We start from the raw sequence: 16,674 nt of genomic DNA on the forward strand, positions 1-16,674 counted from the left end.
GTATACTGTTAATATTTGGGAAATCTGGATGAAGGGTATTAAAGAATTGTTTGTCCTATGTTTGCAACTTTTGTATAAGTGTAAAAGCATTTTAAAATGAGTTTTTAAAAAGGAAACAGAGTGCCGGGCACAGTGGCTTACACCTGTAGTCCCAGCACTTTGGGAGGCTGAGGTGAGCAGATTGCCTGAGGTCAGGAGTTGGAAACCAGCCTGGCCAATGCGGTGAAACGCTGTCTCCACTGAAAATACAAAAATTAGCTGGGCGTGGTGTGGCATGCTTGTAATCCCAGCTATTCAGGAGGCTGAGGCAGGGTAATCACTTGAACCCGGGAGTCAGAGGTTTCAGTGAGCCGAGATCGCACCACTGCACTCCAGCCTGGGTGACAGAGCCAGACTCCATCTCACACACAAAAAAAGGAAAAAGTAGTCAGGAAATAACTTTTTTTTTTTTTTTTTTTTGAGACGGAGTCTCGCTTTGTCGCCCAGGCTGGAGTGCAGTGGCACAATCTCAGCTCACTGCAAGCTCCACCTCCTGGGTTCACGCCATTCTCCTGCCTCAGCCTCCCGAGTAGCTGGGTGGGACTACAGGCGCCCGCCACCACATCCGGCTAATTTTTTGTATTTTTAGTAGAGACGGGGTTTCACCGAGTTAGCCAGGATGGTCTCCATCTCCTCACCTCGTGATCCGCCCGCCTCAGCCTCCCAAAGTTGCTGGGATTACAGGCGTGAGCCACCGTGCCTGGCAAATAACTCATAAATAGCATAATTTTTTAAAATTCCTTATTCCTGTATACATAATTTTTTGACACATCTAGATATTTTGTCTGTACTGAAAATACACGTATTCAGAAGATGTGAACATATTTGCAGACCATGGTTTATGGGTCATATATTTGAAAATCTGTACTACTTAAAAATACACATTTTATTTAACCTGGAGCTTATCAACTTAAGGTCTTTTTTGTGGTTATATTTTTGTTGACATTTATATTAGAAAACCGAAACTTAAGAAAATTTAGATCCACTGTTTATTATTCTGCTTGATACTGTTGTGTTGTTTTTCAGACCGCAGGAACTAGATTTTAAATATGTGATGCAAGTGTCTTCCTTGAAAAAAAGACTACCAGAGGCTGCCTTCAGAAAACAGAATTACTTGGAGGAGAAAGGTCTGTTGAAATGTAATAACACGCTACTTGTCCTGGGCTTTGTTCTGGTTATTTTCTGCTCTCTTCCAAACACTCACACATGCACACTTCTGTTTCATCATAAGTGACTCTTAAAAGAGTCTTTTGTAAGAAAGCTGTAGAGTTACTATTTTCAGTTCCTTGGAGGCCAACTAGAAACTGAAAGGTAGTTTCATCTAAGATGACGAAGGCTAGCTTTAATATAGAAATACTGATGCAATTAAGCAAACAGATATTAAAAGCATTTGGAAACTTGTAACTATTCCTCTCGAGGACAGAGTTTTTGTTGGTTTTATTTATAGATGTACTTTTAAACTCAAAGAAAAACCATGAGAAGGAAATTTCTTGGTCATTTAGATTGATTCATGGAGCACTGATGTTTATTCATGTAGTATGTATTTGTATTTGTCTTGTTAATCCTATAGCAGTGTCAGTATAAATAAGAGCATTGTTTTAAAATAACTATTTTGGTGATGTTTTATGAGGGAGTTTTATAACGAAGAACAGTAAATGATAAAGGTTTTTGAGTAGTATTTCTATTCTTTCATTTTTGCAACATATAAAATGAACAAATTGACTATAAGTACATAATAGCATATTAAAAATAAGAAATGTTTTTCTGGTTTTCTCTACAGTCTGTTTTCAAGATTTGTGCTTCAATTTGTATGAGGTAGAACTGTCAAACAGACAAGGGGAAAATATAGATAAATTAACAGAATGTATTAAAAACAAGCAATTGGTAAGCATCACTAATTTAAAATATAATTATTATGTTTTTCTTAAATTGATATGTATTAGTTGTGCCTAGATGGAATCATTTTAATTTGCTGAAAGGAGTTTCATGTTTAATATTTATTTATATATTATTAATGTAATACAGTATCTGTGGGGTATATGTTCCAAGACCCCCAGTGGATGCCTGAAACTGTGGATAGTACTGAACCCTATGTATACTGTGTTTTTTTCTATACATGCATACTTATGATAAAGTTTAATTTATAAATTAGGCACAGTAAGAGATTAACAACAATAATAAAATGGAATAGTTACAACAATATACTGTAAGAAAAGTTATGTGAGTGTGGACTGTCCATGTCAAAATATTTTATTTATTATGCTATACTTGAGTACTCCTTGTGATGAATGAGGTAGGTGGTGCAGGCATTATGAAGTACTACTATTGCCCCAGAGGGTGGGTAGCATCTACAGCATAGATACACTGGACAAAGGGATGATTCACGGCCAGGCGTGGTGGTTCACGCCTGTAATCCCAGCACTTTGGGAGACCAAGGCGGGCGGATCACGAGGTCAGGAGATCCAAGACCATCCTGACTAACATGGTGAAACCCTGTCTCTACTAAAAAATACAAAAAAATTATCTGGGTGTGGTGATGGGCACCTGTAGTCCCAGCTACTTGGGAGGCTGAGGCAGGAGAATGGCATGAACCCAGGAGGTGGAGCTTGCAGTGAGCCTAGATCGCGCAGCTGCACTCCAGCCTGGGCGATAGAGCAAGACTCCATCTCAAAAAAAAAAAAAAAAAAAAAAAAAAGGTTGATTCACATACTGGGCAGGAGGGGCAAGAAGCAAGGATACAAAGTAGTGTAGTCCCTAAAGTCTGGCATGGTGGAACACATCTGTAATCCCATTACTTTGGGAGGCCAAGGTGGGAGGATCGCTTGAGGCCAGGAGTTTGAGACCAGCCTGGGCAACATAGCAAGATCTTATCTCTACCAAAATTAAAAAACTTTTTTTTTAAACTAGCCAGGCATAACGGCCTGCACCTGTAGTCCTGGCTACTCCGAAGGCTGAGGTGGGAGGATAGCTTGAGCCTGGGAGTTCAAGGATGCAGTGAGCTGTTACTGTGCCACTGCACTGCAGGCTGGGTAACAGAGTGATACCCTGTCTCTTAAAGAAATAGGCTCTTAAATCATAGCTCCTGTAAGTCAAGGAGCTTAGGAGACTATGGAGGAGACAAATATGTAAGTCATCATGTGACATACAACACATAGGGGCTCTCATAGAATCTTGTTGAAACTCAAAGTAGTGATTCTTTTTGAGAGTGAGACATTAGTGTCATACCTTAATTGTAATGTAATAATTAGAAAAGTCTTATTTTGTATATTCATTGTGATTAAATAATACATTGATTTATATTTGAGAGCCTTATAACCTCTCAGTTTTGAAATAAAATGTTCTGTAAAATGGTATATTTTATTTAGGTGGTTTAACTGAAAAATTATTGTACTAATATTGGATTTTATCTTTTATGTGTATATAGATTTTTGAAATGGTAAGCAGTGGAAAAGAAAAACTATTAAATTCATGATTTAGAACGACAGCTTTTAGACAACTTCTGCTGCCTGGGGACAAAACTGCCCCAGTTACTGAAAGCATTAAAATTTCAAGACTTTTTTCTTGAGCTCAAGAGTCCACTGAAGACTCTAATAGAGGGGAACAAAAGAGAGGAAGAATTTATTTTCATCTGTATTTCTTGTTGCCCTGGAACTTGATTATTTTCTGTTATTTTCCATTTCTTAAGATGCATAGAAAGAAGTATTCTATTGGATGGTATCTTGCAGTCTTTTTAGATTCAGCGTTTTGGGATAATTTTCATGTAAATATGAGCTTAAGATGCTACTTATAGGTTTGATTCATCTTGAGTTTATAATGACTACATGGTAACATATTGGCTGTTTAGGCAGTGGTATGAAATGTCAGCTGTCTCAGTGAAAAAAATAAGTCTTTTCTGATTGATCTGCCATGTTCTTGAGCACTGTTCTAAAACTAACCTTTCATGTTCTGGTTATTTTATATAGACCCGACAGGGCCAAGATTATTTCAGCTAAGGAACTTGAAGTTTCTGATACTGGGGACAGAATTACCCTGATTCCCATAACATTTGCAGAATTTTTTCTTTTCTTGAGGTCAATATTCACTAATGAGTATGGGTAGAGGGAGAAGAGAGGGATTGCAGAATATTCCTTCAGTTGAATTTTTCCTTTTTATTTAAGGCAATCATCAAATGCTTAGAAGATCGAGGGTTTTTCATTTTACTTACATCATCAGCCTTACTATCAGAACCAGGTATGGAGAACTGTTTTGGGAAAAAATATTTTTCATTATGTTTACTTTTGCTTTATAAGATCAACAACCTAACTTTTCTTATTCTGATTCTCATTCTGCATAGATTTTGGAAGCAAGCAGATGGGTCTGCATGGGTTACATTTATTTCATTCACCCCTGTCAACAGGTGAGGATACAATGGTTTCCAGCTCACTCTGTCTGTTGGATATATTAAGTCCTCATCTGACTTGACCTCTCAGCAGCACGTGACACTGTTGACTGTTTTTTCCTCTTAAATACCTCTTTTCTTAACATCACTGGTTCACCCTTCTTGACCTCCCTTGTAGGTTTATGCTTCCCTCTGAGCCTCAGTCCCATATCTCCACTTGTCTACTGACATTGCCACTGAGATATCTCAAAGGTGCCTTAAATTCAGCATGTCTAAAACTGAATTCATTTATTATTAAATTTTGCCATCGTCTCTCCTGTAAATATGTCTCAGAGTCTTCATAGGTGCTGTTCTCCTTATCTGGACCTTATCTGTTAGTCCTTTTCATATCAAGCCCATACATTTTTATTGTGATGTTGATCCACCCAGAGGACCAAAATTTGGCTCCTGGGGGCAAAAAAAATGACTCATACAGTGCATAAACAGATATGCAGTGTATATGTGGTATTAAAATTTTGGAGGTCAATATGGGGGAAAAATGGCTCTAAAAGGGCTGGGAAGGAGGGTGACTAAAAAGATTGAGAAACACTAATCTAGCTTATTCTTCCTCCTATCTGTCAAACTCGGCTTCACTATTACTTTCTTTGTTCCCGTCACCACTCTTTGCTCACCTTAGACTCCTATGCTTATTTATCATTCATATAGTTTAAATATTTATTTGTATAATTATTTAATGCCTACCCTTCTTGTATTCTACTGTATCCCTAGTGCCTAGCAATGCCAGGCACCTATAAAATAATAAATATTTGCTAAACAAATAAATAAATGAGAGTTGACCAGTCACGGCAGCTCACACCTGTAATCCCAGCACTCTGGGAGGCCGAGGCAGGTAGATTTCTTGAGTTCAGGAGTTCTGAGACCAGCCTAGGCAACATGTTGAGACCCTGTTTGTACAAAAAATAGAGAAAAATTAGGCGTGGTGGCTTGTACTCTCCTTGGGAGGCTCAGGTGGGAGGATCGCTTGAGCCCAAGACGTGGAGGTTGCAGCGAGCCAAGATTGTGTCACTGCCCTCCAGCCTGGGCAACAGAGTGAGACCCTGTCTCAAAAAAAAAAAAAAAAAAGTCACTTTGTTTTATAATCACAATGTGTGTGTTTAAACATAAAACTCTATATAGTATTTATAAAGCTATAACCAATATAAACATGTTTTTAAAGTTTTTTTAAAAAATTCAGTTACTGGCTAGGCATGGTGGCTCATGCCTGTAATCCCAGCACTTTGGGAGGCTGAGGCGGGTGGATCACGAGGTCAGGAGATCAAGACCATCCTGGCCAACATGGTGAAACCCCGTCTCTACTAAAATACAAAAAATTAGCTGGGCTTGGTGGTATGTGCCTCTAGTTCCAGCTACTCAGGAGGCTGAGGCAGGGGAATCATTGGAACCCGGGAGGCAGAGATTGCAGTGAGCCTGGTGACAGAGGGAGATTCTGTCTCAAAAAAATTAAAAAAAAAAAACAAAAAACAATTCAGTTACTTAAAGCAGAACGCTGTGCTTTCCTAGGCATCACATCTTTGGAACAAGCAAAACATTACCCATGATAATAACATAATTGGCAGCGACCGTTTGCATTTTTCAAGCATTTATCATGTCAGGTTTTGTGGTGGAAGTAATAGACTTAGCAATCCATAAAATAAGTACTCTTATAACGATTTCAAAGATGAAGAAACTCAGAGTTGAACTTGTTCATGGTCTAACAGCTAACTCCAGATCTGGCTCCTGTAAGATTTCTAATTTCATTTTTTTTTTTTTTTTTTTTAGTTGTAAACTATAAAGTTTCAGGTATTTCATTAAAAGATTTTAACAAAGCGCAAGTTTAAAATTCTCACATAAATATGATATGAACTTGCTAACTTTTTGCCTATATTTGTATCAGGTGAAGAAGAAAAAGAGTGGCCGGGCATACTGGCTCACGCCTGTAATCCCAGCACTTTGGGAGGCCAAGGCGGGCGGATCACTTGAGGCCAGGAATTGGAGACTAGCCTGGCCAACATGGTGAAACCCCATCTCTACTAAAAATACAAAAATTAGTTAGGTGTGGTGGCACATGCATATAATTCCAGCTACTCGGGAGACTGAGACACAGAATTGCTTGAACCCAGGAGGCGGAGGTTGCAGTGAGATGAGATCACACCACTGCACTCCAGCCTGGGTGACAGAGCAAGACTCTGAGTTAAAACAAAACAAAACAAAACAACAAAAAGACCAGAGCAATAACTTTAAAACAATTTGGTTTATAAAAACGTTGTGCCCGGAGTGGTGGCTCACGCCTGTAATCCCAGCACTCCAGGAGGCTGAGGCAGGTAGATCACTTGAGCCCACTCGTTCAAGACCAGCCTGAGCAACATGACAAATCCCATGTCTACAAAAAATACAAAAATTTTTATTTTGATATCTGGCCACATTTTCCTTTTTACTGTTATTTGTCCTTCATTTCCTTTTTCTAATAACTGCTTTAGTGCTAATGTATTTAACTAGAACTAACTTTGTGTTTCATTCTGAAGTTACTTTTCTTTAAAAAGAATGGTACAATTTTTGTTTTCACTTACTAGGCCCTGAAGGCTGTTGTTTCTTGTGGCTTTATATTACTGACAACTCTGAAATTTTATAGGATTTTATTACCCAGTTCATAGGGACCAGACCTTTTCTCTTTTTTTTTTCCCCTTTTACTGTTTCCTTTATTCATTTTCAAAAAAAAGGAAAAATTAGCACTTCAGTCAAAGCATGGGCCCAGGAGAGGAGGTGAAACATAGACTAGTCAGTTTTAGAAGTTTTTATTTCATTTGCTAGAAAAGGTGATAAAGTTAGCAATAATCATTCCAGTGAGATTCCAGCATTATTTAGGGCTTCTACTTTTTTCAGTTCAGTTGACTTGCACTAACTTCTGAAAAGAATTTGAAGTGAGTTCAGTAAGGTACAGCTACAGTAAGATAAATTTTAAAACAAAATAAGAAAAAGTACGAAAGCAAATCTGCCAGCTCTAAAGACCAGTGGTACTGCTATGATGAACCATTGAGCTCATGAGCTCCTTGTTAGGTGAGATGGAGCTGGAGGCAGGGTTTAGTTTACTTGTTCTAACCTAGTGATTGCATGTCAGATGATTCTTTTTCAGTTCAGTGTGTGTGTGTGTGTGTGTGTGTGTGTGTAATTTCAAATATATGGAGATACATTTGTTAAATGTACCTCTAAGTCTTCTATTAATTGCCATTTAGGTTGTCATTTGAAATACTATAACATATTTAACCATCACGTAATTTTGAAATCTAAAGCTTTTTTTTCCAGAATGTTTTGTTTTTAAAAAATAAACTTCAGATGTTTAATACGTGTGTATATATTCTAGGGGTGAAAGATTTGAAAGTTGAAGATGACATCTCAATGAAGGTGATACCTATTTTACCTACCCTTAATTGTGCCCTGCTAGAAACAAAGAAATCACTTCCTGAAGAAAGAATCCATCCAAACACATTAGTAAAGCGTCATTTCCAAGAATTGTACAAGGCGGACAGAAGCCCTTCATTGAGTGTTGCTCCGCAGGATAGAATGAAAGACCCTACATTCTTGGGGAAACTGCCCAGTGGTTTTGACTTGATTCCTCCAGCTGAAAAGTGCCCTTCAGAGTCTTTAACTCAGTTGAACTCTTATTTTTCAGACCCTAGTGCTTACATTTTGGAAGTGTCTAGTGCTTTGGACTTGCTAGCAGAGCATCCTCAGTCTCCTTGTGTTTCAGATGGAATTTGTGATGCTGGATTTTCCTTAGTTATGACTCCAGATCCTGAATTTCTTGTCTCAGAGGCAGAAGTGAGAAAAGAAACTGAAACGAAAAAGGATTCTGAAGAAATGTTGAAAGCAAAGAAGAGAGTTTTTCCATTGAGTCCAGCGTCAAATCTGAGAGTGCAGCCTAAGAGGAAGGCCAGCATGCCCCACACGGTGCAGAGTAAAAAGGTGAACTTGTGCCGCCCCTTTCCCAAAAGAACTGCTTCCAGAGCAGACAACAGCTCGGACTCTCCAACAACTCTAAAGTTAGTTAAAGGACAGTTTCCTCAGAAAAGAAAAAGAGGTAAGCACGATTTATTTATGTGGGTTATTATAATAATAGTTGTGGCCAGGCGTTGGTGGCTCATGCCTGTAATCCCAGCACTTTGGGAAGCCAAGTGGGTGGATCACCTAAGGTCAGGAGTTTGAGACCAGTCTGACCAATACGGTGACACCCTGTCTCTACTAAAAATACAAAATTAGTTGGGTGTGGCGGTGCGTGCCTGTAGTCCTAGCTACTCGGGAGGCTGAGGCACAAGAATCATTTGAACCCAAGAGACTGAGGTTGCAGTGAGCCGAGATCACGCCATTGCGCTCCCGCCTGGGTGACGAGCAAATCTCCATCTCAATAATAATAATAGTTGTTGTATTCGATCCCTCTGCTGTCTTGGTCCCTGTGGACTGCAGCTTTGCAGCATCAGTTAGAAGATTGTTAGAATCACCATCATTTCTCTCCAGGCAATTTGTGTGCCTCCTAATGCCTGACAAGCTCTGATTGAGATAGCAACTGAAAACCAAGAAATAGGAAAGACCAAGATACCTCAAAAGCCTACCCACCACCAACATGTTATGTTCCACATGTAAAACCACCCACACGTGTATGTTCCATTCTAAGAAAGACAACCATCTAGTTTCTGTGCCATCCTCTTCACAAATGGAGGTAGAAAAGGTTCTTCTAAAATCAGGCACATCAGTACCAGCAAACCGTGATAGCTGACAGCCTCAACACCTATAGAGAGGAGGGAAATGCCTGGGACCTCCAAAAGTAAAATAGTCTGGGGCAGAGTTTCTAATCCTTTATGTGTATCACAGAGTTTTTACGTGAGCACCTGGATTCTTCATGTGGTTTTGATGCTCCCTGAAAAATTGAGTGAGAATTAGAGTCTTGAGCTACTTAGTGTATTGGCAGATGTATTTCAGTGAACATAGCACAGCAAACCATATGACTTTGGCCTAGCCACTTAATGTATTGGCAAATGTATTTCAGTGAACATAGGACAGCAAATCATATGACTTTGGTTTAGAGTCATCTCAAATTGTGTTTTACTCTATTTTCTCTAAAAGAGTAGGGAAGTATATGGGTGACTCCTTTGGAGAAGAAGGCAGCACATTATGGCCAAGGGGCCACTCGGTTGTGCCTGTGTCGTCTCTGGCTGCTCTCATGCCGTGTTGGCAGAGCTGAGCAGCTGTGACAGAAGCCACATGACCTTCAAAGCTGAAAGTATGTACTCTGTGGCCCCTCACAGAAAAGTTTGCCAAGCCAATCTGTAATATTTTGAATTTGGAAATGTTGGTGCCTAAAGAAGAAACGTCTAGGGTATGGTAATCCCAGGATTCTAAATAATTCAGAGTTTACCCTATGGAGTTTTTTTTGTTTGGAGTTTTCTGTTTTTGTTTAGAAACAGGATCTCTCTGTCAGCCAGGCTGGAGTTGAGTGACATGATCATAGCTCACTGCAGTCTCAAACTCCTGGGCTCAAGTGATCTTCCTGCCTCAGCCTCTGGAGTAGCTGGAACTACAGGGGTGCCCCACTAATTTTTAAAATTTTTTTGTAGAGATGAGGTCTTGCTATGTTTCCCAGGCTAGACTTTGAACTGATGCTCCTGCCTCAGCCTCCCAAAGTGTTGGGATTACAGGCGTCAGCCACTGTACCCAACCTTGGTTTTATCCTGTGGCTTCACAAATAGTGGTTTCTGGCTTATTGTGGCTTGAGGAACGGGGTGGAGATGTGCGTATTTAGGAGGGTAAGTGGAAAGTATGGTAGTATAAAGCAGTGCACCAGACTATACAACTATCTGTAAAACAGATTCCAGGCCAACCATACTGTTCTGCATGAATCAATTTAAGGTATTGAATCAGTTATCTATAACTCAACATAAATTGTCACTGTTTCTCAGATGTTTTTAATTATATCCACTGTAAGAAATATGTTTGATATTATATTCCGGTACCTACAAATTCATACATGACTGGAACAAAAATTTCAAAAAAAAATTATGTGTAATACAGTCTGATACCTTCTATTCTGTTTCATTTAAGAGTTCTGGGCTGGGTGTGGTGGCTCATGCCTATAATCCTAACACTTTGGGAGGCTGAGGCGGGTGGATGGATCACTTGAGGCCAGGAGTTCGAGACCTGTCTGGCCAACATGGTGAAACCCCGTCTCTACTAAAAACACAAAAAATAGCCAGGTATGGGAGCACTTGCCTGTAATCCCAGCAACGTGGGAGGCTGAGACACGAGAATCTCTTGAACCTGGGAGGGAGAGGTTGCAGTGAGCTGCACTGCACTCCAGTCTGGGTGACAGAGCAAGACTGCATCTCAAAAAAAAAGAAAGAATTCTAGTTGTGACACATTGAATTTATTTTACAACCCACCAGTGGATTAATTGCATTCAGTTTGAGAAGCATGGTATTGAATGTTACATGTAAACAAAGCAATCTATGCAGGATCACTTTGTTTCATTTTTCTTTTTTCTCCCAACACCTGGGAGTACTTGGGAATATCTTCCCTTTCTGTTTGTACAAATATTAGAAAGTTTCCCCCTGGGTCTTGGTTGTCTAATCTTTTTCTTTTTAATTTAGTCTTAACTGTTTTCCTGATTTATTTTTATTTTGCTCTTCCCTATGCTGAAGATTTTAGAAAATGTAATTAGAGTGTAATAAGAAGTCTTATTGTTAAAAAAAAATACGCTGCTTTAGTACTTATTAATATAATAATTTGGTAGGGAGGAAAATAATCAGACTTGAACATTTTTAAAACTATTCCTTTCCCTAACCCCCAAAAGAATGAAATGAAATGGGTCTCCTTTTTTCTCCTACATTTCACTAACATTGATCAGTTTCTTAAACTGTTTAATATCATTTTTAGTGTCCTTAGTGAGAAGTAACATCTTCTGTATAATGTAATTTAAAAATATTTGCCAACATTAAATGTGTGATTATTTCATATGATATCTTTGAGGCTTAATTTTAACTCTTAAAAGATTGAAACACTTTCTGTTGTGCATTATAAGCAGGTGTTTAGTATTTCCTTTTTCTTCCCATCCTTTAGCTCCACCTTTAGCTATTTTTATGCCATGTGAGAAGCAAAGCAGAGCGCTTCTAAGAGACACCATTGTGTAAGATAGCAGATTTGTTAGAAATAAAACCAGGTGCACACTTTCCTCAGGCTTCCCATCTTTTAAAAGATTGTTTTTCAGATGGTATTAAAATTTAGATGTTTACAAGTAGTAACGTAAAATATATAATATGGCTCTCCAAATACATTGCTCTCTATACAACTCTTCTCTGCAGTGTGGTTATAGTTTTAACCACTTCACCTTATGGAAGCTGTGCTGCTGTTTGTTTAAACAGAAATATCTATATCCTGGGGCTGTGATCTAGCATATTCAGTCTTACCTGTCACATTAGTCAGGAAAGGTTATGAAGATTTTTTTTTTTTTTTGAGACAGGGTCTCACTCTTGCCCAGCCTGGAGTACAGTGGTGTGGGCTCCAGTTATCCTCCCACCCCAGTCTCTCGAATAGCTGGGACTATGGGCACATGCCACCACTCCTTGCTAATTTGTTTATTTTTTTGTACAGTGTCTTGCCATGTTGCCCAGGTTGGTCTCCTACTCCTGGGCTCAAGCAGTCCGTCCGTCATGGCCCCCCAACATACTGGGATTACAAGTGTGAGCCACCACTCCCAGCCCAAAGTTTTGTTTGTTTGTTTGTTTTTCTTTTTTTTTAAGTTGTTACAAAGTTATTACTCTGATCTTTTTCTTCTTCATCTGATAGGGATATAGGCAGACACTTAGCAAGTTCATATTATATTTATGTGAGAATGTTTAACTTTTGATTTGTTAAAATCTTTTAATTGAATACCTGAAACTTCATAGTTTATTCCCCATTACTAAAGTTACTGTCCCCAAAATAAAAACAAAACAAAACAAAAAATGGAAAAGCTATGCTAAGTATCTGGGCCCCTACCCCTTACAAAAATGATGTCTTTTCTACATAAGGTGCGGAAGTGCTGACTGCACAGTTTGTACAGAAAACCAAATTGGATAGGAAAAACCAAGAAGCTCCTATTTCTAAAGATGTTCCAGTGCCAACAAATGCTAAAAGGGCAAGGAAACAAGAGAAATCTCCAGTGAAAACTGTTCCAAGGGCTAAGCCACCTGTGAAGAAATGTCCACAAAAACAGAGAGTAAATATAGTAAAAGGCAATGAGAACCCCAGAAACAGAAAGCAGCTACAACCTGGTAAGAAATACTCTTCCTATAAATTTAAACACCCCAATACAGATCTAACAGAGAGTGCAAGATAATTTATTGAAATAGTGTAAGAGCAGTTGCAATGTCCCAATAATTTTTTCTGTGTTTTTCAGTTCAGACATTAAAAAAACTAAGTAAACTGGTTTCCTAATGTAAATAAATTAGGAAGGTACAAAAGCTCAAACCTTCAAAAACATAGAGCCTACTTTTTACTTTGCAAAAAGCCTGAACATGAATTGTCTACGAGCATTAAAGTATAAATGGCCTTATTTATGACTAAATGCAGAAGCAAGTAGTATCTGGCATTATTTTTCTAGACCATTATCAATTATAAAAATAGAAGATTATAAGTTTATCTAAAGGGAATTATAAACAGACTGTCCAAAACTGTCAGTAATCCAGAATCCTGTATTTAGTTTTATTTATTTAGAGACAGGGTCTCACTTTACAATCACTGCAACCTTGACCTCCTGGGCTCAAGGGATCCTCCCACCTCAGCCCCCTCAAATAGCTGGGACTACAAGCACGTACCACCATGCTCAGCTAATTTTTTTGTATTTTTTTACAGAGACCAGGTTTTGGCCAGGCGCGGTGTCTCACGCCTGTAATCCCAGCACTTTGTGAGGCCGAGGTGGGTGGATCTTGAGGTCAGGAGTTCCAGACCAGCCTGACCAACATGGAGAAACCCTGTCTCTACTAAAAATACAAAATTAGCCAGGCGTGGTGGCACATGCCTGTAATCCCAGCTACTCGGGAGGCTGAGGCAGGAGAATCGCTTGAACCTGGGGGGCAGAGGTTGTGGTGAGCCGAGATCGCGCCACTGCACTCCAGTCTGGGCGACAGAGCGAGACTCCGTCTCAGAAAAAAAAAAGAGAGAGAGACGGGGTTTCACCATGTTGCCTAGGCTGGTCTTGAACTCCTGAGCTCAAGTGATCCTGCCTGCCTCAGCCTCCCAAAGTGTTAGGATTACAGGCATGAGCTACCATGCCTGGCTGAGAATCCTGTATTTGGTTTTAAAAGGCATTAATTTTAAAAGTAGTTTTACTGATTTAACTTTGCTTAAGTAAAGAATCAAGTTTAGTCACATGAACTGCTCCAGTTTTGTATTTTCAACTGCTAGATATAACCTCTGTACTAGAAAGTTTTGTTGTCACCTTAGTGAGACAAATACCAGCTTTCCTCCTGGATCTACTTTCCTTAATTTTTTTTCCCTTTGGTATTGATTTTTTTGTGGTGTGTGTGTATTTTTTTTGTTTTGTTTAACAGAGAGACTTCATTCCCTCCTATCTTTCTATGAGTTTTCTGTCTGGTTTTCCTGATTCTACTTTCTCCCTCATCTATTACTAGATGTTAGTATCTCACAGAGAGTGAGAATTCAGAGAAAGAAATTGGATTGTTGTTTTGTTTTGTTATGTTTTGAGATAGAATCTCGCTCTGTCACCAGGCTGGAGTGCAGTAGCACGATCTCAGCTCACTGCAACCTCTGCCCCTCAGGTTCAAGCAGTTTTCCTGCCTCAGTCTCCTGAGTAGCTGGGACTACAGGTGCATGCCACCACGCCTGGCTAATTTTTGTATTTTTAGTGTTACTGTTAGAGATGGGGTTTAACCATTTTGGCCAGGATAGTCTCAACTTCTTGATCTCTTGACCTCATGCTCTGCCTGCCTCGGCCTCCCAAAGTGCTGGGATTACAGGTGTGAGCCACCAGGCCCAGCCAGGTTTGTTTTTTTTGTTTGTTTTTTTGTGTTTTTTTTCAACTTAAGCATACCCTGAGATTCTTTAAGTTTTTTCAGATTGTTTTATGACTGAAGATTTTTTAAAAGCTCATCATGTCATTCAAAAACCCATATGCTGCAGTTTTGGCTTCCATACCAAATTTGAGCTCTTCTGCTTGTCTCTCTTGGGAGTTTATGGTGTGGCTGCACCTCACCTCTCTGCATTGCGCCTCTGCTGTTGCCACCGTGCTCCTTCCCCTGTGGGCCATCTGTGCCTCCCCCATGCAACCTCTGCCCGTCAGGGGCTTGCAGCTAGATTTATCCCCACAGGGAGGCATTTTCTCATGTTGTGACTGTAACTAATCTCTCACTTCTTTGGGATATTTGAGAACATTCTGTAATTTAATTCATACTGTTTTCAATTCATCTGACATGTCTTGGTCCAATCTTTCCAATTTGTAAACATGAGAATAGATAACATCTTGTGTTCCTAGCAGTGTCATTTGCATTCATTGTACTGAATTGGCTTCAGATGTTTATTGACAAATTGATTAATGCGAGGAGGTATATAATTGCATACTGGCAGAAAAGTGAGCCCAGAAAATTTAAAGTTTCAAAATGTGTGTTCAAATACAGGCTGATTTGTATTGCAAATGTCTGTATGTATTGTGCAGCCACATTCCAAGTTAACATTTTTAAATGACTACATTTAAATCTCTGAATTTTTTTCTTAAGCACCTATGTTAATCATTTTACTTCTTATACTTAAAATATCAACGTTTAAGAAGGCAGATGAAACATAGCCACATTGACCTCAGTTTGCAAATTACTGATTTAAATTAGAATCAAATGATAATTTTGAAGTCAAACAGTCCTTTTGTTAATGAAACATGATTTTCTGTCCTTTTTATTCACTGAACTTTTTTTTAATGTAGTTCCTTTGGCATTGTCTTATGTATGTCTTAAATAGAAATTATGGGTGGTGGTTTTTTAATTGGGAACCTGTAACATGTTAATAACTGGGTGATTTATGTGAGACTATAATATATTAAACTACCATTTTTCTTTATTTTAATACAGTATCTTTTATATTAGGCCTTACTGGTAAGTAATATTTTGTGTAAGGGATAAGTAGATGGAGGCCATAATATTAACAAAGATAGAATGAAATTAGCATCAGATCACAAAATTAATTTTATGTTTCCAGTATACCTGTGGGACTAACAAGACAATTACCTGCTTTGGGTCCTTTTCATCCACCTGTCCCCTTTGAGTTTGCTGTTTTAAATAAAAACTGGGCAGTCGTTGATCAGTATAACCCTTTCCCCATGTATGTGCATGCCCTTGTCGTTCTAATTGATGACATCATAGGCTGGAGCTGTCTTCTCTTTAAATATGTTACTCATTGGCCTTGGCTGGCAGGTTGTTAATTCATTTTGGACCTGCTACTATGATAAAGAGGAACATAGTTGACTTTTCTGGTCATCTGTCTACCTGCAGCAGGGAATCATTGCCTAGCAGAGTTGTGACGTTTATCCTTCATAATAACAGCATTTAGGAAGGAATAATGAATACGTTGAAAATACCAAGGGAAACCACTGGCAAATGTAAATGTTCTGATTAAGGGCATATGGATAGATTTGATTATCTGTAAAAGGGAACATTGTCAGTAGATTTGCTCTTTCTTGGATAATGTAAAAGGTCAATGTTTTTGGTAATGAAAGTAAAATTTTAAAAGGTAATGGAATTAATTGATGATTCTGAATACTCTTAGGACTTTTCTAATTTTTTATTTCTATCACATCATGTAATTAAAGATCAATATAGTTAAAATCATTTGAACTTAGGTAGTTTCTCTAATAAATCGCTTGTTCAGGGAAATGGTTCCTGAGAAAGTATGTTAGCAAACTCATACACACTTGAAACTTCTACATTCCTGTCCTTATTAGATTATAAGCTCCCAAGGGCAGGACTCTCATCTTTTTTGGTTTTTTTTGTTTGTACATTTTTTGAGCTGAGCTGTATGTCTTCTGTGTAGATCAGTTCATACGTTTTTGAAGGATAATTTCTTTCTAAATTAATGTACACATTCCTTAAGACTTGTCCCTCTGGTTTAACACATTATAATCTGAGGGTTGAAAGAGACCTTAATCCAATAGAAAATTTTAATATGCAATATGAGTAACATAAGTTTTA

The 16,674-nt window shown here is 38.6% G+C and overlaps 1 protein-coding gene across 28 annotated transcripts in view; it reads left to right on the forward strand.

The window, feature by feature from the left end:
* Nucleotides 1-16,674, forward strand: part of TASOR2 (transcription activation suppressor family member 2) — a 78,937-nt gene that overhangs the window by 37,999 nt on the left and 24,264 nt on the right. For 24 of the 28 annotated variants that reach the window (XM_063781320.1, XM_063781319.1, XM_063781318.1 and 21 more), the window contains 6 exons: nucleotides 1,066-1,166; nucleotides 1,820-1,923; nucleotides 4,197-4,269; nucleotides 4,373-4,435; nucleotides 7,815-8,531; nucleotides 12,511-12,753. In XM_063781320.1, the coding sequence (XP_063637390.1) occupies nucleotides 1,066-1,166; nucleotides 1,820-1,923; nucleotides 4,197-4,269; nucleotides 4,373-4,435; nucleotides 7,815-8,531; nucleotides 12,511-12,753 (1,301 nt within the window). The remainder of the gene's footprint in view (nucleotides 1-1,065; nucleotides 1,167-1,819; nucleotides 1,924-4,196; nucleotides 4,270-4,372; nucleotides 4,436-7,814; nucleotides 8,532-12,510; nucleotides 12,754-16,674) is intronic. The other 4 variants (XM_063781328.1, XM_063781313.1, XM_016962572.4 and 1 more) reach the window with 1 other exon arrangement.

This window comes from Pan troglodytes, chromosome 8, assembly GCF_028858775.2.
Source record: "Pan troglodytes isolate AG18354 chromosome 8, NHGRI_mPanTro3-v2.0_pri, whole genome shotgun sequence".
Lineage (NCBI taxonomy): Eukaryota > Metazoa > Chordata > Mammalia > Primates > Hominidae > Pan > Pan troglodytes.